This window comes from Camelus bactrianus, chromosome 25, assembly GCF_048773025.1.
Source record: "Camelus bactrianus isolate YW-2024 breed Bactrian camel chromosome 25, ASM4877302v1, whole genome shotgun sequence".
NCBI classification, from domain to species: domain Eukaryota; kingdom Metazoa; phylum Chordata; class Mammalia; order Artiodactyla; family Camelidae; genus Camelus; species Camelus bactrianus.
This window is the reverse complement of record NC_133563.1, coordinates 14,801,580-14,826,097: the sequence shown is the minus strand read 5'-3', so window position 1 is coordinate 14,826,097 and position 24,518 is coordinate 14,801,580. Positions and strand designations below refer to the sequence as shown.

Sequence of the window (24,518 nt, the reverse complement as noted above, 5' to 3'; positions counted from 1 at the left end):
GAGCATTTAATCCGTTTACACTTACGGTAATTATGATTGTATGTTCTTATTGTCATTTTGTTAATTGTTTCGGATTTATTTTTCTAAGTCTTTTTTTCCCCTTTTGTTCTTTTGTTCTCGTCTCTTATGATTTGGTGACTATCTTTAGTGTTATGTTTGGATTACTTTTTCTTTTTTGTGTGTATATCTATTATAGATTTTTGGTTTGCAGTTACCATGAGGTTTTGGTATAGTAGTGTGTGTGTGTGTGTGTATATATATATATATATATATAAAATATATATATAAAATTGCTTTAAGTTGCTGATCTCTTAAATTCAAATGCATTTTAAATACCTTGCATTTGTACTCTCCTCCCCTCATGATTACTGGTTTGATATCATATTTTACATTTAATTGTTTTGTGTGCCCCTTAACTGCTTATTGTGGATACAGATGATGATTACGACTTTTGTCTTTTAACTTTCCTTCCAGTTTGTGTGTGGATGATTGCCTACTTTTACTGTATGCTTGCCTTTACCAGTGAGATTTTCCATTTCATAGTTTTGTTTCTAGTTGTGGCCTTTTCTTTTCTGCTTAGAGAAGTTCCTTTCGCATTTGTTGTAAAGCCATTTTGATGATGCTGAATTCTTTTAGTTTTTCTTGTAAAGCATTTTATTTCTCCATTAAATTTGAATGAGAGTCCTGCTGGTTAAAGTACTCTTGGTTGTACATTTTTCCCTTTCATCACTTTAAATATATCATGCTACTCCCTTCTGACCTGAAGAGTTTCTGCTAAAAAATCAGCTGATAGTCTTCTAAGAGTTCCCCTGTGTGTTATTTGTTGCTTTTCCCTTGTTGCATTTAACATTCTCTCTTTACCTTTAATTTCTGTCAATTTAGTTATAATGTCTAGATGTGCTTCCTTTAGGGTTAATCCTGTATGAGACTTTGTGCTTCCTAGACTTGGATGACTGGTTTCCCAAGTTAGAGAAATATTCAGCTATTATCTCATCAAATATTTTCTCAGGCTTTCTCTCTCTCTTCTCCTTCTGAGATCCATATAATGTGAATATCAGTGTACTTGATGTCATCCCAGAGGTCTCTTAAACTGTTCTAATTTCCTTTTACTCTTTTTTTTTTCTGTTCTGCAGTAGTGATTTCCACTACTGTCCTCTAGCTCATTGATCTATTTTTCTGCCTCATTTAGTTTACTATTGTTTCCTTCTAGTATATTTTTTTTATTTCAGTTATTGTGTTCTTTAACTCTATTTGGTTGTTCTTTATATTTCCTAACTTTTGGGGGTGAGGGTATAGCTCAAGCGGTACAGTGCATGCTTAGCATACACAAGGTCCTAGGTTCAATTCCCAGTACCTCCTCTAAAAAAATAAATAAATAAATAAATAAACCTAATTATTTCCTAACTTTCTGTTAAAGACATAACTTCTTGCTCTGTGCATCCATTCTCCTCTCAAGCTCTCTGATCATCTTTACAGTCACTACTCTGAACTATTTTTCAGGTAAATTGCCTATTTCCACATAACTTAGTTCTTCTTCTGGGGTTTTATCTTATTTCTTTACCTGGAACATATTCCTCTACCACCTCATTTTATCTAAATTTCTTTTTTTATTTTTATGAATGTGGTAGGTTAATTATGTTTCTCAACTTTGGAGAAGTGGTCCTCTGTAGGAGACATCCTATGCATCCCAGCAGTGCATTCCCCTCTTGTCACCAATGGCCAGGGCCAGCTAGTCCCAGGGTAGAGTCTGGCCAGTGTTTGTGGACTTGTTCCAGAGGCTGTAGGATCACAGTTTTCCTGCTTCTTGTGTCTGCCCCCTGTTGGGTGAGGCTTATGCAGGTTCCTGGTAAGAGGGGCCAGTACCAGTAGGTGGATCAGGATCCTGCCCCTCTGGTGGGTAGGGCCATGTCTAGAGGCAGCTGTGGGCTCAGGAAGTCTTTAGGCAGCCCTTCTGCCAATGGGTGGGGCTGTGTTCCCGCCCAGTTAGTCATCTGGCCTGAGGCGTCCCAGCACTGGAGCCTACAGGCTGATGGGTGGGGCCAGGCCTTGGTGCTAATGACCCAAGCAAGATGTCAGCCTCAAGGAGAGTTCATGCAAATGAATACTTCCCTTATGTCTGCCACTAGCTTTTATGTCCCAGGGTGAGGCACAGCCACCACCTTACATCCCCAGGAAAGCCTCCAACACCAGCAGGTATGTCTGGCCCAGGTTGCTATGAAGTTACTGCTTTATCCTTGGTCCTGGTGCACATGAGATTTTTTGTGTGCTCTTTAAGAGTGAAGTCTCTGTTTTCCCCAGTCCTGCGGTGCTCCAGCAGTTAAGACCTGCTGGCCATCCAAAGCCAAATGTTCTGTGGGTTCCTCTTCCTGATGACAGATTCACAGGTTCAGGAGCCTGGCTTGGGACTCAGAACTCTCCCACTCATGTGGAAGAATCTCTGGAGTATAATTACTTTCCATGTTCTCCAGTTTGTGAGTCACCCACCCAGGGAATATGGGATTTTATTATATTGCGAGTACACTCCTCCTACCATCTCATTGTGGTTCCTTCTTTATGTCTTTAAATGTAAAAGATTTTTGGTAGGTTCCAGTCTTTTTTATCTATGGTTGTTCAGAAGTTAGTTGTGATTTTATATTCATGAGAGGAGGTAAGCTCAAGGTCCTTCTATTCTGCTATCTTAATCCAGTAATCTCTCTGATAAAGGCACTTTCAAAACTACATGTTTTGACTTTAAACAGCCTCCTTGCAATGAAAGATTAAATAGATTACCACATTTTTCGTTGCACCCAATCTCCACCCTACCCTTTTGTTATATTTTTCTCTTCAGACCATCAAAGCTTACATTCATATTTTATTCATTTGTATTTTGTAACAGTAATTCCTAGTTGCTAGAGTTCCACATTTATTTTTTAAATAGAATAAAGATACTACATTATAGGTATTTAAGATTAAATAAGAATTATACAGAAATCCCTTATAAACTGTAAAGAGCTAGAGAAATATCTATTCTAATATATTAATACTTCTCAACATTCTTTCTCTGAATTCTCATCCTGACAAAAAAGGCCTACTTACTGTGCCTCTAGAAGGTAGTTTTCTCCTACTACTGATGCATAAATTGTTACCCCTACCCAGAATGCCAACACTCTATCTAAAACTATTTTTTAGTACCAAGACCAAGTTTATCCCTTTCCCTTAAGTCTTTACAGAGCCTTCCAACCTGCAGTGACATCGTCATCTGCAGCTGTACAGCATTAACATATTAAGTCACTAGGCAGTAAGAATTACTCTTATATTGTTCTACTGGATAGTTATTTGCTTTTTACACTAATAGAATTTTCCTTCTTATTCACTGTCTTTCATACTAAACTGTAAGCTCCTTGAGAGAAAAATCTAAGTATTAGATTTTTGTCCCCATACTCCCTTCTGTTTTACGCATACTGGTGCCACCAGTGTATTCATTTCATAAGCTTCCAGAGACCAGGGAATATAAATGTGCAACATAGTTGTGGTATAACAGAGGTAAAAGTTAATTTAGTAGACATTTAACTAAACTTTGCCTCAGAGACTGCCAGTGTTCAAAAAATAAAATGAATTACATAAATTAAAATGAACATAATCTACAAAGTATAAAATATATATATATAAATGTATATATGCAATATAGTTCAATATGTCAACATTAAGGAGTTAATTCTTGGTTCTTTATATTAAGAATCAGTACTAAGAAGATGAAGATAATCTTTATAAACATATAACATTACAGGTTTATGTGATAAATGTAGATGGGTTTGGAATACTGGCTTGAGATAAACACTGACTCTAAAACACATTAGTTAATTTTAAAAAGAAATCCATTTTACTTTCATTTTATATCTTGTTTTCCTTATAAAAATTGATCAAAATTCCTTTAATTAGTTTATTTAAATTTTCACTTGTTTTAAGTAAATGAAAGCTTACACAGTGATATTGATGATAATAAGTTTTCTTTGACCAAGAAAAACATCATTCCAATAGCAAGTTTCCCATGTTAAAATCCCACCTGAAAATTGTATGTCAACTGACAAGACATAATATTTTAGTTTTTAACCTTTTGGTTTTAATAGTATTATACAACTTTATTACAACACAAATACAATCAGTTATAGGTAGAGTAACTATGGCACACGCCTGCAGTTACATTTGGTGTTCTTGGAATATATGGGTCCAAGGAACAAGAAGCTACTGCTTCATTGCCAAGAAGTCAAGTTTAATTTGCTTCCTTTTTCCCTCCCTCTACAACTGGCCAAAATACAAATTCCACTGCAAATGCAACAACCAGCAAATACAGATGCCATCATAAACACATAATGCTGCCAAGTAGGAAACCCTACATTGACGAATAACAGAACTCCCCATGGCAAGTGGAAGATATTCTGGGCAGCATATTTCAGGTCACAAAGCTGTATTACAAATAAAATGCATGCATCCCTTGTAACTAAAGAATACTTGGGTTCTTTTTTTAAACACTGGCATTTATTATCACTCAATGGGTAATTTTTCTGTCTGGGTTCATACTTTAAGTGGTTTGATAAATTTTATAAATCTTTCATTCTGAACTTCTGCAACACATAATTGCTGTCAAGGAGATCCTGATGTGCCTTAAATAAAGTTTGCCTAACTCAGTTAAAAAAACACACACACACACACAAAGAGTTTTCAAACTTTGCCAATATTCACAGTCTGATAACCTACTTTGACTGTTAGTTTAATAACTGAATGACTCTCCTCACCGACTTCAGTTAGTTTGGAGACAAAATGTGAATTCAACAAATACTTACAAGCACCTACTGTGGCATGATATGTGTTAGATGCTGTAGGGAGAGGAAATTAAAAATAAAACCTCTACTCTGCAGTAGAGTAGATCCATTTTTTTTCTGGATAAGTGTAGAAATCACCTACACAGGACTCTAATAAATCAAAGCAGCATTTCAATAGAAAATTGGGTCCCTTGTGGGATGTTATAAGAAATATCATTTGCCCACAGCTGCCCCAAATTCTGAACTCCTCAAAGCAAACATTCCGAGCATTACATATCGATAGACACAAAAACTAGAAGAGAAAAGAATCTTAAAGCGCAGATAAGATAGAGTCTCATGACCTCCCCAAATAGCTTTGACTTGAAATCCAAAATATTTTGCATTCAATTTCATGAAATTTTCCCCCATCACATTCACTATGAAATGTCAATGCTGAGGGGTGACATCACCAAGATGGAAAAGTAGGAGACCCCAGCTTCCATCTGTCAACAAAGATCAACAATTAGACAGCTATCCATGAACAAAGTCTGCTCTGGGAGAATTCAGGAGTCCACTTAAGAAACTTCAGTAACAAGGTGGGGACCTGAGAATAACCACACAAAAAGTAAAGGAAGAACAGCTTTTTTGCCTACCCTATCCCCCTAGGCTAGCACTGCTCCTTGACAAGATGGAACTCCCCGGCTAGAAAGAGCTCCCCTTGCAGTGAGTGATCAGATGCCCCAACCTTTCATGGCACTGCGTGAAGAATCCACTTCAGTTTCACCCCACCCAGAAAATGGCAAAGCTGAGACATACAGATACGGCTAGGAATAAGGAAAAACGGCAGGGGCTACCAGTACCAGTCACAGAGTGAGAGTGACCATGGTTCCCAGTGATCTCCTCTACAGAGGACCCCAGAAGTTTTGCTACTGAGGAAATCAGCACAACCACAACAGACCCTACAGATTTCACTGGTTTATGCCCCACAAGTTTTCACATTCACAGACACCAAACATCTTGAGTCCCTCTCTTCACTCCCTGCTTCCCTCCCTACCAGAGCCTAGGATCTGCACTGGCACCCTGCCTCTGCAGCTTCATGAGTGCAAAACACCAGCCTGACCCCCTTGGCTGACCCCCCAATGCCATATACATCCTTGGGGCTAGCTCATGCAGCTGTGCACTTGCATACCTCTAGCCTGATTCCTGATGCACCAAACTTCACTGCCACGCATGCACCTGTGGCAAGACCCTGCAGCCACAGGAGTGCATGCTGATAGCCGGGGTCCCAAAACTGTCAGTGCACCCAGTTGGCTCCAGCCCTTGCTGCTTGCCCTGGCCCCCACCACTATGTGTGTATCTGCAGCCAGCACCTGTCATTACACAGGAATTTGTAACTGGCCCATAGAGCCACACAATCCTGGCTCTAGTCACCACCACTGCCTGCCTCGGTCCCTAGACACTGGACCCGGAAGCATGGTTGAAGAAACCTGCAGCCACTAAAGATCCCCCACAGCGCTCACCAGGGACCACATAATTGATGTTATGTACTCCAGTTGGCTGAGCCACTGAGACAGCATATTCCTCCTCAGGATCCAGAGTCACCACATGCACCCACACTTGCTACCCTGAACCACTAGACCTAGGGTCACATCATACACCAGATGCCCTGCCACACAAGTGAAGGTCTTTCCTTACTGAAGTCAGCCCATAAAGTCTGGAAGAGGTGACTACTTCTTCAAACGTGCAGACACCTATGCAAGCCTACTGGCATCATGACGACTCAGGAAAACATGACACCACCAAAGGAACAAAGTAAATTTTCAATAAATGAAGCCAAAGAAGTGGAGATCCAGAAATTGCCCAATAAAGAATTCGAAATCATTGTTATAAAGATATTCAGAGAGCTACAAGAGAACACAGATAAACAATTACTAAAATCAGGAAAACAATATAAGAACAAAATGAGAAGATCAACAAAGATATAGAAAACATAAAAAAGAACCAAAGGGAAATATTTAAACTAGAGAATATAATAACTGCACTGAAAAAGTCAATAAAAGCTTTAAGAGCAGACTGCACAAATGAAGCAGAAGAAAGAAACAGTGAATTCAAAGACAGATCATTTGAACTTATCCAGTCAGAGAAGAAAAAAGAAAAAAGAATGAAAAGAAACAAAGAAACCCTATGGGACTAATGGGACACCATTAAGAGAAACAATCTATGCATCATTCAAGTACCAGAAGGAGAAAAGAAGGAGAAAGGAGAGTGTGATGCTGAAAGGGAAAAATTGCCAACAACAAATACTTTACCTGGCAAAGTTGTCCATGAGAAATGAGGTGAGACAAACACTTTTCCAGTGAACAAAGGCTCAGGGAGTTGATCACCACTAGACTTGCCTAATAAAAAATGCTGAAAGGAGTTCTTCAAGCTGAAACAAAAGGATGCTAATTAGTAATATAAAAACATATGAAAATATACAACATACTGGTGAAGTTTAGTATAAAGTCAGATTCAGAATAATACTATGATATGGTAGTGTGTTAGCTTCTTTACAATAAATGTTAAAGAAAAAAGTATTAAATATAGCTATAGTTCCTACAATTCATTAATAGATACACAATATAAAAAGATACAAATTGTGACATCAAAAACATAAAATGTGGAGAGAGAAGTAAAATTGTAGAGTTTTGTAAATATAATCAAAGTTCAGTTGTTAACAGCCTAAAATAGACTGCTATATCCATAAGATGTTCTATGTAAGCCTCAGGATAAACACAAAACAAAAACCTATAGTAGATACTCAAAACATAACAATAAGGTAATCAAAGTATACCACTATGGAAAACTATCAGTTTACAAAAGTAGACGGTAAGAGAGGAAGAAATGAACAAAGGAAACACAAAAGAGCCAGAAAACAGTTAAAAAGATGACAATAGTAAATCCCTAACTACCAATATTTTATTTAAGTGTAAATAGATTAAATTCTCCAGTCAAAAGACACAGAGTGAATAAGTGAATGAAACACATACACACACACACACGAGGCCCAACTATATGATGCCTAACAAAGACACACTTCAAGGACAAACATAGATTCAAAGAAAAGAAATGGAAAAAAAAATGATGTAAATGAAACCCAAAATAGAGCAGAGGTAGGTAGCTACATTTATATCAGACAAAATAACTTTTACGTCAAAACTGTAAAAGGAAACTAAGAAGGTCATTATATAATGATAAAAGGGTCAATTCATCAAGAGGATATAACAACTGTAAATATATATGTACCTCACAGAGTACCTAAATATATTAAGCAAATGCTAACAGATCTGAAGGAAATAACAGCCAACAACACAATTAATAGTAGGGGACTTCGATACCCTACTTTTAATAATGGATATATATAATGGAAACAAAGTATCAATAAGGAAACATTGAACTTAAATTACACATTAGACCAAAAGGTCCTACATACAGAATGGAACAGTCCATCCAATAGCAGGAGAATACACATTCTTCTCAAGTGCACATGAAACATTCTCCAGAGTAGATCATATGTTAGATCACAAAACAAGTCTCAGAAAATTTAAAACACTGAAACCATAGCAGGTATCTCTTCTGACCATAATGATATGAAACTAGAAATCAGTAACAGAAGGAAAGTTGGAAAATTCACAAATACATGGAAATTAAACAACAAACTCCTAAAAAACAATGAGTCAACAATGAAATCAAAGAGAAATTAGAAAATGTATTGGAAACACCACATGCCAAAGTGTATGGGGTGCAGAAAAAGCAACACTAACAGGAACATTGATAGCAAAATGCTTACACTGCAAAAAGAAAGAACTCAAATAAATATCCTAGCTTTACACCTCAAGGAACTAGAAAAAGAAAAATAAACTCAGCTAAAAGTAATCAGAAGTAAACAGATAATAAAGATCAGTGCAGAAAACAATGAAATCAAGAATAGAAAAATAATAGAAAAGATTAATGAAACTAAGAGCTAGTTTTGTAAAAATAAATTTCATGAGCTTTTAGCTAGAATTACCAAGAAAAAAAAGGGAGAACCTAAATAAATAAAATTACAAATGAAAGAGGATACTACACAAACAAAAAGACTCATAAGAGACTACCATAAGCAATCATATACCAACAAATAGACAACCTAGAAAAAATGGATAAATTCCTAGAAATATAAACCTACCAAAACTGAATTGAGAAGAAATAAAAAATCCAAACAGACCAATTAAATCAGTAATCAAAAACTGCCCCACACATAAAAACCTAGAACCAGATGGCTTCACTGGGAAATTCTACCAAATATTTAAAGAATAATTAATGCCAATCTTTCTCAAGCTCTTCCCCAAAACTAAAGAGGACAAAACACTCCCGGACTTATTTTACAAAGCCAGTACTATCCTGATATCAAAGTCAGATTAGGATACCACAAGAAAAGAAAACTATAGACCAATATCTCTAATGAATATACATGCAAAAATTCTTAACAAAATGCTAGCAAAGCAAATTTGACAGCACATTGAAAGGAATACAGACCATAATCAAGAAAAATTTATCCCTGGGATGCAAGGATGCTTCAATATATGCAAATAATTCAATGTGACAAACAACATTAAGGAATGTAGAACTCAAATCATTTATCATCTTAATAAATGTAGAAAAAGCATTAAACAAAGTTCAAAACCCCTCCATGATAAAATTCTCAACTAATTAGATATAGAAGGAATATACTTCACATAATAAAAGCCATGTATGACAAATACACAGCTGACATCATACTTAACAGGGGAAGATGGAAAACTTTCCCACCAAGATCAGGAACAAGACAAAGATGCCCACTCTCACCACTCCTATTTAACATAGTACTGGAAGTCCTAGTCAGAGCAAACAGGTAAGAAAACAGAAATAAAAGGTATCCAAATGGAAAAAGAAGAAGTAAAACTGTTTTGTTTGCTGATAACATGATCTTGTAAACAGTAAACTCTAAAGACTCAAAAAAACTCATTGAACTAACAAATGATTTCAGTAAAATCAACACACAAAAATCAGTTTTGTTTCTACACACTGACAGTAAAATATCTGAATAAGAAATAAAGTTAACATTCCCATTTACAATAGCATCAAAAATAATAAAATACTTAGGAATAAATTTAACCAAGGAAGTGAAAGCTCTATAACACTGAAAATTTGATGAAAAAAGTTAAAAAATATACAAGTAAATGGGAGATATTCCATGCTTATGGATCAGAAGAGTTAATACTGTTAAAGTGTCTATACTTCTCAAAGCCTTCTATAGAGTCAATGTAGCCCCTATCAAAATTTCAATGGAATTTCTCACAGAAACAGAAAAAACAATCCCAAAATTCTTATGGAACCACAAAAGACCCTGATTAACCAAGTAATTCTTGAGAAAGAACAAAGCTGGAGACATTAACACCTGATTCTAAACTATATCACCAAGCTACAGTAATCAAAACAGTAAGGTAGTGGCATAAAAAACAGACACAAAAACCAATAAATTAGAATAGAGAGCTCTCAGAAATATATCCACACACATACAATCAACCAATATTGACAAGGAACCAAGAATATTCAATGGGGAAAGGACAGTCTCTTTAATAAATCACACTGGGGAAACTGGATATCTATGTACAAAGAATAAAACTGGAACACTGTCATACTCCTCTCACAAAAATTAACTTGAAAATGGATTAAGGTCTTAAACATAGATAACTCCTAGAAGAAAACATAGTGAAAAAGCTCCTTGACATCAGTCTTGGCAATAATTTTTTTTGGCTATGACACCAAATGCACAAGCAACAAAAGCAAAAATCAACAAGTGAGACCACATCAAACTAAAAAGCTCTACAGCAAAAGAAATAATCAATAAAACTTAAAGGCAACCTAAGAAATGGGAGAAAATACATGCAAACCATGTATCTAAAAGGAGGTTCTTAACTAAATTATATATGGAACTCATTCAACTCAACAGCAAAGTAATAATAATAATAATAATAGTAATGGTAATAATAATAATAATAATCCATTTTAAAGATGGGCAAAGGACCTGAATAGACATTTTTCCAAAGAAGACATTCAAATGACCACCAAGCATTAAAAAGTACTCAATATCAATAATCAACAGAGAAATGCAAATCAAAACCACAAGATACCACCTCATACCTGTTAGAATGGCTCATTAAAAAGTTCAGAAATAACAAATGTAGAGAAGATATGGAGACAAAGGAACATTGGTTCATTGTTGGTGGCAATGTAAACTGAAACACCCACTATGAAAAACAATATGGAGATTACTTTAAAAAATTAAAAGCAGAACTACTATATGATCTAGCAATTCCACTTCTGGATATATAACCAAAAGAAATGAAACTACTATCTTGAAGAGATATCTGCACTCCTATGTTCAGTGCAGCATTATTCATAATAGCCAAGACATGGAAACAACCTAAGTATCCACTGATGGATGAGTGGATAAAGAAAATGTGGTGTACATATATCTAAAGGAATATAATTCAGCCATAAAAAGAAGAAAAGCCTGCCTTTCGTGACAACATGGAGGGATCTAGACGGCATTATGCTAATTGAAATAAGTCAGATAAAGAAAGACAAATACCATATGATTTCACTTATATGTGGACTCTAAAAACATCAAACTCATGAAGAAACAGAGTACACTGATGGTTACCAGAGGTTGGGGGTTGGGAGAAATGGTAAGATGTTGGGCAAAGAATACAAACTTTTAATCATAAGATGAATAATTTCCAGGGATCTAATGTACAGTATGAATTATAGTTAACAATACTGTATTGTATACTTGAATGTTGCTATGTGAGTAAATCTTAAATGTTCTCACCATAACAACAACAGAACACAATAAAAAATGTTAAAAAAAAAAAAAAACAACAACAGGACAGTAATTATGTGAGGTGAAGGATATGTTAATTAATCTTTTTGTGGTAAACAATTTGCAATATATACATGTATCTAATCATTACACTGTATACCTTAAACTTATACAGTGTTATGTATCAACTATATTTCCATAAAATTGGAGGAAAAAAAGGAAAAGAAAGAAATGTCAACACTATTTAACACTGCCTAGTTGAAGAAGCCTATAGGCCTAAACATCTTACACTGTGTTTTCCCTTTGATTCAGTAATCCTATTCCTGGACATATATCCAGAGGAAACTTTAATTTGAAAAGATATATGCACCTTAGTGTTCGTAGCCACGCTATTTACAATAGCCAAGACAAACAACCTAAGTGTCCATTGACAAATGACTGGATAAAGAAGCTGTACTATACGTATACAATGGAATACTATTTGGCCATAAAAAAGAATAAAATAATGCCATTTGAGCAAGATGGATGGACCTAGAGATTGTCATGCTGAGTGATGTAAGCCAGAAAGAGAAAGAAAATACCGTATGATATCACTTGTATGTGGAATCTAAAAAAATAACACAAATGAATTTATTTACAAAACAGAAACAGACTTATATACATAGAAAACAAATCTATGGTCACCAGGGGAAAAAGTGGGAGGGTGGAGGATGTGCAGATACTAATTACTATATATTAAATAGATAAATAACTAAGTCCTACTCTATAGCACAGAGAACTACATTCAATATCTTGTAATAGCCTATAATGAAAAAGAATATGAAAAGGAATATATATATATATACACAACTACGTCACTATGCTGTATATGAGAAATTAACACAACATTGTAAACCAACTATAATTCAGTAAAAAATAAATGAAGAAAGAGAGAGAGAGAGAAAGAATGAAAGGAAAGAAAGGAAAGAAAGGAAAGAAAGAAAGGAAAGAAAGAAAGGAAAGAAAGAAAGAAAGAAAAGAAAGGAAGAAAGAAAGAAAGGAAGAAAGGAAGAAAGGAAGAAAGGAAGAAAGGAAGAAAGGAAGAAAGGAAGGAAGAAAGAAAGAAAGAAAGAAAGAAAGAAAGAAAGAAAGAAAGAAAGAAAGAAAGAAAGAGAAAGAAAACGAACGATAGATATTTAGGGTTATGGAAAATTTTTAAAACATGTTCTTTTATATTTTTTCTACCAAGTATATTTCATGCCCACCTGAAAAACTGTAAGAAGCCAAATAAAAGGTTCTTTTCATTCACATTTTATTAGCATTTGAAAAACTTCACCTACTCGTATATTCAGATCTCTATAGCATCAATGCTTACTCAATGGCTATATCTTCTACAATTATACTTTTAAAATTCATTAAATATACAAAGATTAATGTTTACTGGATTTATGTATATATCCAGAATTCATTGCTTATATTAATATTTCCATAATTATTTTAGCTGATAATAGCATGTTAAAATTACCCAGTACCATTGAAGGTTTTAAAAGTTGTAATTCCTCAATTTGATTTGTTAACCATTTCAAGAGAGCACATTATGTAAATTGCATAATGTGGAACTATTAAAAATAGTTTATTTTACATACAGCAACATTAAGAAAGTCAAATGTAAAGATATATAGAAAAATCCTATAATTATTATATTTAGCTTGATTTTGATTAAAATATTCGTCCCTTTTGTAGTTTAAAATAACATAAAATCAGCCTAGCAGTTTTTACATTTCAGAAGTTAAAAAATTTACTCTAGGTGGCGTACTTCTATAAGCTTGTAGAAGGAAAAGAATACAACTGAAAATCAAGCTTTTTCGTAATTTCTAATCAATGACTGTCAAAATTAAGAATTCAAAAACTAGTCCAATGGTATGAAATTTGTTAATAGAAAATTAAGTTTAAAGTTATTATGCTAACTTGGGATATAATTAACAATATAAAATACTCTGTTATGATCCTCTTTAGACTAGCAACTATTTCCTTGTATGAAAAACTTTAGATAAATCACACGCAGAAAAATAAAATACCTAGCAGTAACCTCCCCCATGGAAAAAGCCCAATATTGTGTTCAACTAATTTTACATCTTTAATTTGCTTTTTAAAACTCCCTCTCATTCTAATATTAAGACTGCATTTGTGCAAGCATCAGAGTTCTGACCCTGAGTGCCACTTGCGATGCTACTTACACCATGTCTATTTCCCAACTGCCATTACTTTTTTTTCCAGCCAGCATATATATCATGCTGTTTGAAGTTCTTTTTAGCAAGACAATTTTTACAGTTTTTCTTCAATCGTTTTTATCTTGAACCATACAACTTTGATTCCCTTAACAAGAACTGCAGTCGTATTAGAGTAATTTTTTTTTAAGTCAAACTAGGGGAGGAGACATTGGGGAATTACCAGCCAATGGAGCTGTGTTGTCTCCAGTTCTGTCTGTCATACTGAGTATGACATATAGACCTGTAGGCCAGTATAGTGAAATGGATCCAAGATCAGCTGTCATTTTGAGTCCAACTTTTGAAACTACTCTATAGTTACCACTCTGTAGAGCTTCAAATTGATTTTAAATTGATATATTTTTGTACACACAATTACCTAGAATTTTTAAAGAACATGCTTTTTGGTAGACCAACTCTTTTGGTTATTCCTCTGACAGTCACATTTTTACATAATTCTTATCCATGATCTCATGTAATATTTAAGTTGCCTAAAAAGGAACTGAATTCACAGTTAAGGGAAATTCTTAATAGTTTATCTCTCAGGTTCATGAGGCATAAGCTCAGATTTCTTCAAAGTTACTGTCTACTCTACTTGGAAATGTCCATTATTATTTGGACATCTGCAAGTAAATATTTCTCTATTAATGACTTATTTGCTAAGTACTTGTCTCCAAGTTTGTTTTGGTGGCAGCAGTTTGCTGAGGTAGAGGAATTTTTCTAGGACCTAAAGACTTGAAAATGAGTTGTACATTCTTATGTTTGTTTTCTTATGTTAAATAGTAGAGATGTAATTGATATTATTGGAATTCAGTCATTTGTGGCTGAAATGGTTTGTTGCAAATGCTATTTCATTTGTTTATTTGTTTTGGAGAGGGAGTAAGTAGGTTTATTTACTTATTTTTTTAGTGGAGGTACTGAGGATTGAACCAAGGACCTAATGCATGCTAGGGATGCACTCTACCACTTAGCTACACCTTCCTCCTTGTTACAATATGCTTCTTATTGAAATTTGGGCATCAAAATTTCTAATTACTATTTAGGTTTTATATCAATAAACAATGAATATAGAATAAAGGATTTGATTTATTCTTGCTTTCTACCATGTGTACTGTAATGCAAAGCTCATACATTCTATACCCCATTGTGATTATTACAATTAGGTGCAAAGTGAAATATAATGAGGTGCAAAGTAAAATACGTATACAGAAATGGAGAGATGTGTATATGAACGTCTGTGTACGTGTATTTAAATTCCATGCTAGAAGCTGGAAAAACAATAGTAGACAAAAAAAAAAAAAATTGCCTCTGACCCCATGTAATTAAAGAATCTACTGGAGGAGATAATCACCTGAAAATATAATTAAAGTGACACATGTTCCAAGTGAAAGTTACAAGATAATATAAAATATATGACAAACTGTTTTCCACAGTGACTGAATATATGCTCCCCTTAATCATCAGCACATAGGATTATGGGTGTTTTATTTATTTTAGCCATTCCAATACGTTTCAGTGGTATCTCATTATAACTTCAATTTTCACTTCTCTATTAATAGCTATTTATGCTGAACATATTTTCATGTGCCACCACTACAGCCTCTTCTTTGAAGTGTCTATTCAAGCCTTTTGCCCATTTTCTACTTGGATTGTTTTCTTACTATTGAATTTTGAAAGTTCTTAATATATTCTGGATTCAAGTCCTTTACTGAGTATCTGTTTGCAAATATTTTGTCCATGGCTTGTCTTTCCATTCCTTTAACATGATCTTTCTCAGAATTTTAAAAGAATGTATTTTTCACAGAAAAGTCCAATTTATTCATATTTTTTAAAAAAGATTACACCTTGTTGTCACTTGAAGAATTCTGGCCTACCTGTAGGTCAAAGAGATTTCTTCCTGTTTTTTTTTTTCCCTAAAAATTTTAGTCTTACATATTGTCTTTAGATCCATGACCCATTTTGAATTAATATTTTTATAAGATGGTAGGTCTAGGTTGAGGGATTTTTGATATAAATTTCCAATTGTTCCAGCACCATTTGTTGAATACCAATTGTCCCAGCACAGTTCCTCCATTGAATTGCTGATGTACCATTCCCCAAAATTAGTTGCCATATTGGTGTGAATCAATTCTGGACTCTGTATTTTGTTCCATTGCTCTATGTGTCTATTACTTTGACAAAACCACACAATCAATGCCACACTGTACTGTTTACTGTAGTAGCCATATAGTCTTAAGTATCTTGCAGTCTCATTCCTTCCATATTATCTTCATTTCCAAAATTGTGTAGGATGTTCTGGTTCCTTTGCCTTTTCATATAAATTTTAGAAAATTTGTCTATCTGCAAAGAATCCTTCTGGGATTTTGACAGAAATTGTATTAAATCCATTGATCCTTTGGGGAAAACAGACATCTTTATCAAGTTGTCTCCCAGTCCATGAATATGGTATGTCTCTCCATTTGTTTGGGTCTTCTTTCTTTCACTAGAATTTGTAGTTTTCAGCAAACATATCCCTTAAGTTTTTAAAAATTTATACTTAATATTTTCCACAATTCTAAATATAAGTGGTAATAGTGTTTATTGTTAGCATATAAAAATACAATTTCTGTTGACCTTACATTATTCTGTGATCTTGCTAAAGTTACTTATTATCAGGATGTTCTTGGAGGCTTCCTGGGATTTGTTATGTAGACGATCAGATTTTCTATGTAAGTTTTGCAGATTTTTTTTTTTAATCAGACTGAGGTGGTTTCCTTCTATTGCTATTAGTTTTTTTTTCTTTTCACCATAAATGGGTGTTGATTATGTCAAATGCTTTTTCTCATATCAACTGATATGATCAAATGGTTTTTCTCATTTTCTCCTTAATATGATGAATTACATTAACCAATTTTCAAATGTTAAAGCAGCCTTGCATATCTGGAATAAACCCCAACAGGCTGTGGGAACAACTCAAATGTCTTTCCATGGTGAATGGATTACCAGACTGTGATACATCCATACAATAGAATACTACTTAGCCATACAAAGAAACATACTATTGACACATACAACTACAATGATCGAGCTAAAGGGCAATATGCTGAGCAAAAGAAGCCAGTCTCAAAGGGTTAGATATTGCATGACTACACTGGTAAAATATTCTGACAGTGACAAAATTATAGTGACAGAGAAAAAATCAATGGACAGTAGGCATTAAGGTTAGATGAGGATGTAGCAAGCAAGAAGTTCCTGTGATACATACTCTATATCCTGATTGCGGTGATGGTAACATGAATCTACACATGTAACACTTCATGAACAGAAAAAGAGAGAGAGAGCATGTAAAAACTGTGAAATCTAAATGAAGTCTGTACCTGAGTTAATAGTATTGCTGCAATGTCAATTTCCTGGTTTGACAATGTATTAAGATTACACAAGACAGTAAGGAGAAGCTGGTACGTGGGAACTCTGCATTGTTTTTGCAGCTTCTTCTAAGTATTAAAAGTATTTTTAAACAAAAGATTATTTTTAAAATACAGTAGGAAAAATAAGAGGGGCCTGACCGCTGAAAGATGTATCAAGGAAAGCTTTGTTTTAAACAGAAGGAATAGAGTACCAAATTTGTGGGAAAAGGAAGCATAGTAACCCCATCGAATTTAAGTATAGCTAAAATCAGAAACAAAGGGGGAGAGTTGAAGACAGTTCACCATTAAAAATATCTGAACCTTCCTTCTGGTTCTGATACTATATAGAACCTGATAGGTCATGTTTAAAGCAACAAATGGGAAACAACTGAAGAGTTTTAAAGAAGGGGAAGGATGAAAAGGCATTATTAGTGATGTTATGTCACCTAACTGCAGTGGAGAATGGACTAGGGGGAAGTGAAGATGCTATCTGGCCACTGTTGTAGTCCAGGAGTCAAGCAATGGCAGCTGCTTGACAACAGAAAGTGGAGAAAAATTGATAGACTTGAGGTGTATAATAGAGCACAAAATAGATGGAATATAGTCATGATTTAAAAGACTGAAAATGTCCATTAGATTGGTGACATGGGACTAAACTATTTAAAAGAAATAATGCAGGAGGTGGGGGGAATGCCAGACTAGAGCAATTTAAAGGCTGAGAAAACAAACATGAGTTTAGACAAGTGAGGAAATTTGGCTGTAAAAAAGAGAGAAATGGGTAGTAGCTGGAGGGAGGGCTGTGAGAAAGAGGGAAGATTTTTTTTTTAAGGGAGTGTTTAATCATGATTTTAATAAATATTTTTAAGTGAAAAGGGAAAAATTAGGGAACAAGCTGAGCATATTTTAGTCTTAACAGGAAGAATCTGGTTGAAACAATAAAAAAGAGAAGAGATAATGAAGAAAAGAGATGACATTTGCGGTAAGTCAGGACACTCCACAGTAGTAGAGAGTATGGCAAATTCATGAAACCGAAGTATGGTTAAAGCATAAAAAATGAGAGTGACAGTGGTGGGAAATAGCTCATAAAAAAGTAGGGCTAACTTTCTTCTACTGTAAGAGGAAAAGAGGTGAAGCTAGGTACAAGAATGTCTGATACTGGGTATGTTTTATCTGATGACTTCTTTTTCTCTGTGAAATAGTAAAAGAGCTATATTAAGTCAACTAGAGCTGCTGTAATAAAGTACACAGAGGACAGCATGTCTTAAAACAACAGAAATTTATTTCATCACAGTTCTAAAGGTCAGAAGTCCAAGATCAAGGCATCAGCAGGGATGGTTTCTTCAGATGAGTCACTCCTTGGCTTGTAGATGGACATCTTCTTTTTGTCTTCCCATGATCCTTCCTCTGTATGTCTGTGTCCTTATCTCTCCTTACAAAAATATTACTCATATTGGATTAGGGCTCACCCATATGACCTAATTGTACTCAATGATCACTTTAAAGACTCTACCTCCAAATAAAGTCACATTCAGAGATACAAGTTAGGACTTCAAATATGAAATCTGGGAGACAATTCAGCCTGTAACAAGAGGTTACTTGCCAAGACTGAGAAAGGAGATAGGATAAATCAGAGGCTCAGAATAAACGAGGTTTGAAATAGTCCTAAATAGTTTAAAATAGTTCTCACATTGACTATAAATGAAGCAACATCTTTAATAGTAATTTAGTTTAAATTCAATTAAATGAAAAATGAAATTCTGACTTTATTATTCCATTAAAAAATGTTTTACAAGCCTAAAAATCTGAATTCTAATCCTTACTCTGCTAACAAGCAATGTTCCTTGGATATATCTGGCTCTGATTTTGGTCACACTAACAGGACAGACATGCATTTCTGAGAATCTCAATACCTCATCTCAAAATGGAGTACAACTAAATCTCTCTGATGTTCCTTCTAAACTCCTATAATTCTTTTAAGTAAAATGAAGTTACTTTGAGATTAAATGGGTCATGGCATTAGGAAAAAAAAAGATTCTTTGAAATATTTGCTAATAAAAATGTATGCTTCTAACATACTAAAACATTAATTTTCTGCTTCTTTTTTTTCTGTATCCTCCTCTGTTTCCAAGTCAATGTTATCCTCATGATTGAGGTTGTTCTAAATATGCGTTTTTCTCACCTCTGTTGGCTTAAATACTAGGCACTGAGTTGCAACGATACTACTTCTTTTGTTATATGTAATTATCCACTTAACTTTAAATCATTACATTCTGAAATAGCATTCCTAGCATGTCTAAAATAAGAGTTTTACATGTTAAAAAAAAAATGTTGAATAGTGGAACTAATAGTCAGAAACATATGTGGCTAAAGTAATAGAAAATCCAAACAATGGCTTAACAATCAAGTGTTTATTTTGCTTACGTAGTAAGTGCAGAAACTAGCAATTGCTCTTGTTAATTCAGGTATTCAACAATGTTATCAGAGACCCAGGCTCCCCTAATCTTTCTATGGAACCATCTTTGAAATGTAGCTTTCATTCTCATATTTGCTATTTCATGGTTGTAAGATGGCTATTGACCTTCAGACATGCTGTTGACATTTACAGCCAGAAGAGGCAAAAAGTGTCCCCTACAAAGCTTTGACAACAGGTTTCTGTTTATTTCGTTAGCCCTAATTAGGTTACATATCCATACTTTGGATTATCTGCACTTTCCAATATGGTGTCCATGAGTCACATGCAGCTATTAAAATTAAAATTAAATTAAAAATTCAGTTTCTCAGTTGTCTTGGTTACATTTCAAGTGCTCAACAGCCACATACAGCTAGTGGCTGCCATATTAGGCAGCACATATATGGAATATTTTCTTCAGTGCAAAAAGTTCTGTCTTAGCATAACACAGACCATAGAAATGAAACCACTTCAGTTTTAGAACAATCATGACACTACCCCTAGGGTTGGGGTAAGGTCCTAAACTCCTGGAAGAACAGGGATTATGCTCCTATCTGAACAATAGACGATACTGTTAATAAGGAAGGAGGTAAAAGCGGTTGGGTAGGCAACTGTTGACCACAATGAAGTTATCAGTATACTTAAATTGAGGTTTATAAATTATCACACATTAACAATGTACTTATAAATAAAAAATTCCTGGCAAGGAGGTTATTAAAATTATAAAAAATAAAGTGAAACTTACGGCTGATGTTAAATTACTTACTACACAAATACTGCTAAACACTATTCTAGTGACTCATGGGGAGAGATTAAAGGGAAGAGAGGTAATGGAATAATACGCAGGCACTGTTTTCTTTAGAGCAAAAAAATCTGAAGTGGCTGATTACGTTGAAAATGGTTACTAAATTCATGGGCAAAAACAGTGTATCTTATGGTAACAAAGACTAGCTGATAAGAACTATCTTCATATGGAGAGTTATTTCACATCTGCTCATTACTCATGGCAGAATAAAATGAAAAAACCTGCAAAATGAAATAATTAGACTAGATGTGGAGAATAATTTATTAACAATTATTCAAAAGGCTAAAAAGCTGATACTGACAGTTTTCTTCCTTAAGATTTCCAGGTTATCAATTTTTCCATGATCCCCATTTGCCCAAATCCAGCAATGACAAGCATGCCGGAGTTTCTGTATAATGCTGGTAATAAATGAATGAATGAATGAACACATAAATAAATAAATAAATAAATAAATAAATAAATAAATAAATAAATAAATAAATAAATTAGTTATATATATGTAATTTATATGTATAAATTACAAACTACAATTAACAGTATCTGCCCTGAATGAATAACTGCTTATTTTAAAAACTGATTCATGTCTGAATAAAGTCTTCAACTCTCAAAGTTTTTTCTATTCTATTGAACCATGCAAAATACTGCTAAAGGTAGTGTAATTGGTTGTACATTATGAAAAGAAAGAAGAAATTCTAATTATCACTAAGGAGGTAATAACAGAATTGTAAAACTTTTGCTTCTAAAGATAGTTAAGATTTTCTTATTTTTTCCTAAAGTAAAAATAACTCATACATGAACTCTAAACTATTTTATACATTAAAAAAAAAAAAATTATGTCTATAGCAAAGAAAAATTTTACAGGAAGTGCTGAAATTTGGAGAATGATATATTTTAAGCAAAATTTATCAGAGTAACATTACAGCACAAAAAATAATAGCCCACTGGAATGCAGAGCAAAATCCAACGTGACACTATAAAGAGAATCAAAATAATTCACCAGTATTTTGCTTCTGCCAGTTATATGTGCTATGTTATTTCCTGCCACAAATAAAAAGGCGTTAACTAGAAACTGAGTTCTAAAACAACATATTCATATTCACTATTTGATTATAACAAAAAGAATCTGAATTTTCATATGCAAGTTTAATACATCATCACAGTTTATTTAATAAGGTTATTTCTAGATCAGCTTATGGTTTAAAAGCAGTTATATATGTGTGATATGAAGAAAATGATGTACAATCAATAAGAATCTTATTAAACCTTTCTTCTATGGGCTTTTCCCCATCTTCCTGCTTAGCAGTAAATGGCATTTTTAGGTTTTATAAACACACTCTTTGCAACTGCCTTCTCAACAGAAAATCAGAATATAAACAGCACTGGGCATCTAGTAAGTAAGTCACAAACCAGTAGTTCATTTTTGCAGTTGTGAAATGTAACGTGAAAGAGTTTTTGAAACCTTAAGACTGGGTGATCTGCAGTGTTTCCAACATGTCTTCGACTGCCTTGAGAGAGTATTTGGTTTCCTTCTTACTTCGACCTGCAAACTAATTTTTTAAAAATGCAATTAGGCTCCATTTCAGTGGCAGGTTCAAAATCACAATCTTACCTTCAAATTGTTAATGAGAGTTAACATTATCTATTTTATCACAAGCATGAAATCAAATATGATCTTTTTCTTCAATAAAAAACAAAATTTGGGTTTTAAGGACATTTTCATTCAGGCTTCATCTTCAACTGAAGTATCAAAAATTTCCCCATAAAACTGGCCACTTTAAGGTTTAGTATGATAACCTATAAAAACATAAATTTAATTTTCAATCTTTCCTTTTCAGACTAGAAATCCTTTATGAAATGAAAAACATAATTTAGAAATGAAATTTATGTAGAAATGTGGACCATTTCTACTTGTGCGACCTCTAAACAAATTTTTACAACTTCAAACAAAGGTAAAATATATAATGTAAAGGACTTTTATTAATCATTTTTAAAGTCGCAAGATTCTTCTAAAATTATTTACAGTAGGTTGCAATTTTTAATTTTCCAGATTTATTAGTTGACCAAATAGTATGTTTCTGCAGCAAGGAGCTTTCAAATAAAACTCTAGGCTACATATTGAAATGATATAAATATGTTTCAAAGCATGCATTTCTATTAAGTCATAATTTATTTTGTAATATCAAACTGGGACTGGATTTTACAATGGAAATAAGACATAAGTGCATTAAATACTATCTTTGAATATTTAAAAGCAAATTTATGGTGTATTAAATTCAACACAGTGCATAATCAGTGGGGGAAACATTGCTGAATACCCCATGCTGATTTCAAAACGAGTTTTCTAAATAGACTGACAATTTCCATCATTTACCAGTTTAGCTTAACACTACAAATTTACTAGTAAGTAAGTGTTCCTTGTAAAGGCAGGGGAAGGTTTATTATATCTATATTATCTGTTTTTCCTCTGGTTAAAGTACTGATTAACATTTGCTTTTAGCAACATATAGTATTTTCAAGTTAAGATCTAAGCACTCAATACATTTTCAAGTGATTGATCTTTTCCTTCAAATACCAATGCTGTCTTAAGTACTTAATACTTGATTTATGATGTGTTCCTTCTCTTTTGTAATTAACTTAATTTGGCAAACTTCATGTGACCTGTTGAGAAAGATTAAGTGATCAAGCACAGGTAACATCATAGAAGCAATAGGCTTCAGGAATGGTAACCTGCCTCTGACCTCTCTGGCTGCAGCTTAACATTATGATTATCCTACTTCCTAAAACATTAGCTTCTGTGGTTAAATCTTGACTTGATAGAGTAAATAAAGGGGGTTTTTAGAGGAAGCCAAGGAAAGAGAAAAGTTTCTCCTAAGAATTAAGATCACTTTGCCTTTCATAAAATATTACTAATTTAAGGAATTCAAATGATGAACTTACAAGTCATAATTACAAAATATGGTAACAGCAACACATTCAAAACTTTGCCTTTACATAATTTGCCTTGGTGTGTACAGGATGTGGAGTGTGCTTATTACTCCTATTATCCAGTTGATAAATTAACTTTCACAAGGACTTACGAAGAACAGAAAGCCTTTCTTTTACCACTGCCTATCCAAAGTAAACAGGAATGGTCCTAATCACATACTTAAAGGTCTAATTCTAAGAAAAAGCTTTTGATGGATTGGGGGAGGGGGTAGAAAATAGGACATCACAAAGTAACACTTATTTTAACTTTTTAAACAGCAAAATAAAAGTGAAAAATTTTTGTAGAGATCAATCATAACAAGTATTTTAAAATACAGCATTTTTCTTGGTTTGTACTTAAATGTAATAAAAAAGTAACAAATATAAATTTGTAGTTTCTAAAATTAGCTAATTAAAAAAATCACCTCAGATTGTGTGTCAACACTACTGACAACCACTGCAATTTAGGATAAACCAAACTAACTTATCTGTGTCAGAACAAATAAAAGAAAGCTGGAAATACAAATCTATCACTTCAAATTTTACCTGACATGCAATTATTTTGTCTATTCCAGAAATTATATGGCAATTTAACTGATTAAGCTGCAATCCTATTTTTGTCTCAAATCATGATTTAATTTTCTATTTCCCAAAAGGATAGTAACAGAATCACCTCTGCAATCATAAATAGCATATGGCTCACCAGCATACACGAATTTAACAGAGTACCAAAGAAACATTTATCTGGAAAATTATTGAGCAGGTTCACATTAAAGTTTTTCATGAGCATTAATCAAACTTGCCTGCCTCTACTGAACATGTTAAACCAATTACCTAATTGAAGAGCAAGTAGTAGCCATATTCAGTTTCATTATTTAATAGAAACAAAGAAAGTTCTTAAAATCTCATTTTCTCTAATTTTTAAATGCCTAGAAAAACATTACAATAAGGAATATTTATTATATACTTTATATTTGTTTATATGCCTAGACATGTTATAAAGTTCT

The 24,518-nt window shown here is 33.7% G+C and overlaps 1 protein-coding gene across 3 annotated transcripts in view; it reads right to left on the bottom strand.

Moving 5' to 3' along the window:
- The window catches only part of EMC2 (ER membrane protein complex subunit 2), a 479,224-nt gene that overhangs the window by 417,215 nt on the left and 37,491 nt on the right, over nucleotides 1-24,518 (bottom strand). For 2 of the 3 annotated variants that reach the window (XR_012502164.1, XR_012502163.1), the window contains exons 11-12: nucleotides 22,007-22,094; nucleotides 7,088-7,206 (exon numbers count right to left, since the gene is read on the bottom strand). Coding sequence is in view for 1 of the 3 variants with exons in the window: in XM_010955832.3 (XP_010954134.1) it covers nucleotides 22,008-22,094 (87 nt within the window). In the remaining 2 variants the exon portion in view is untranslated. Of the gene's footprint in view, nucleotides 1-7,087; nucleotides 7,207-18,552; nucleotides 18,723-22,006; nucleotides 22,095-24,518 lie in introns of those variants that run through there. The other variant, XM_010955832.3, reaches the window with a different exon arrangement.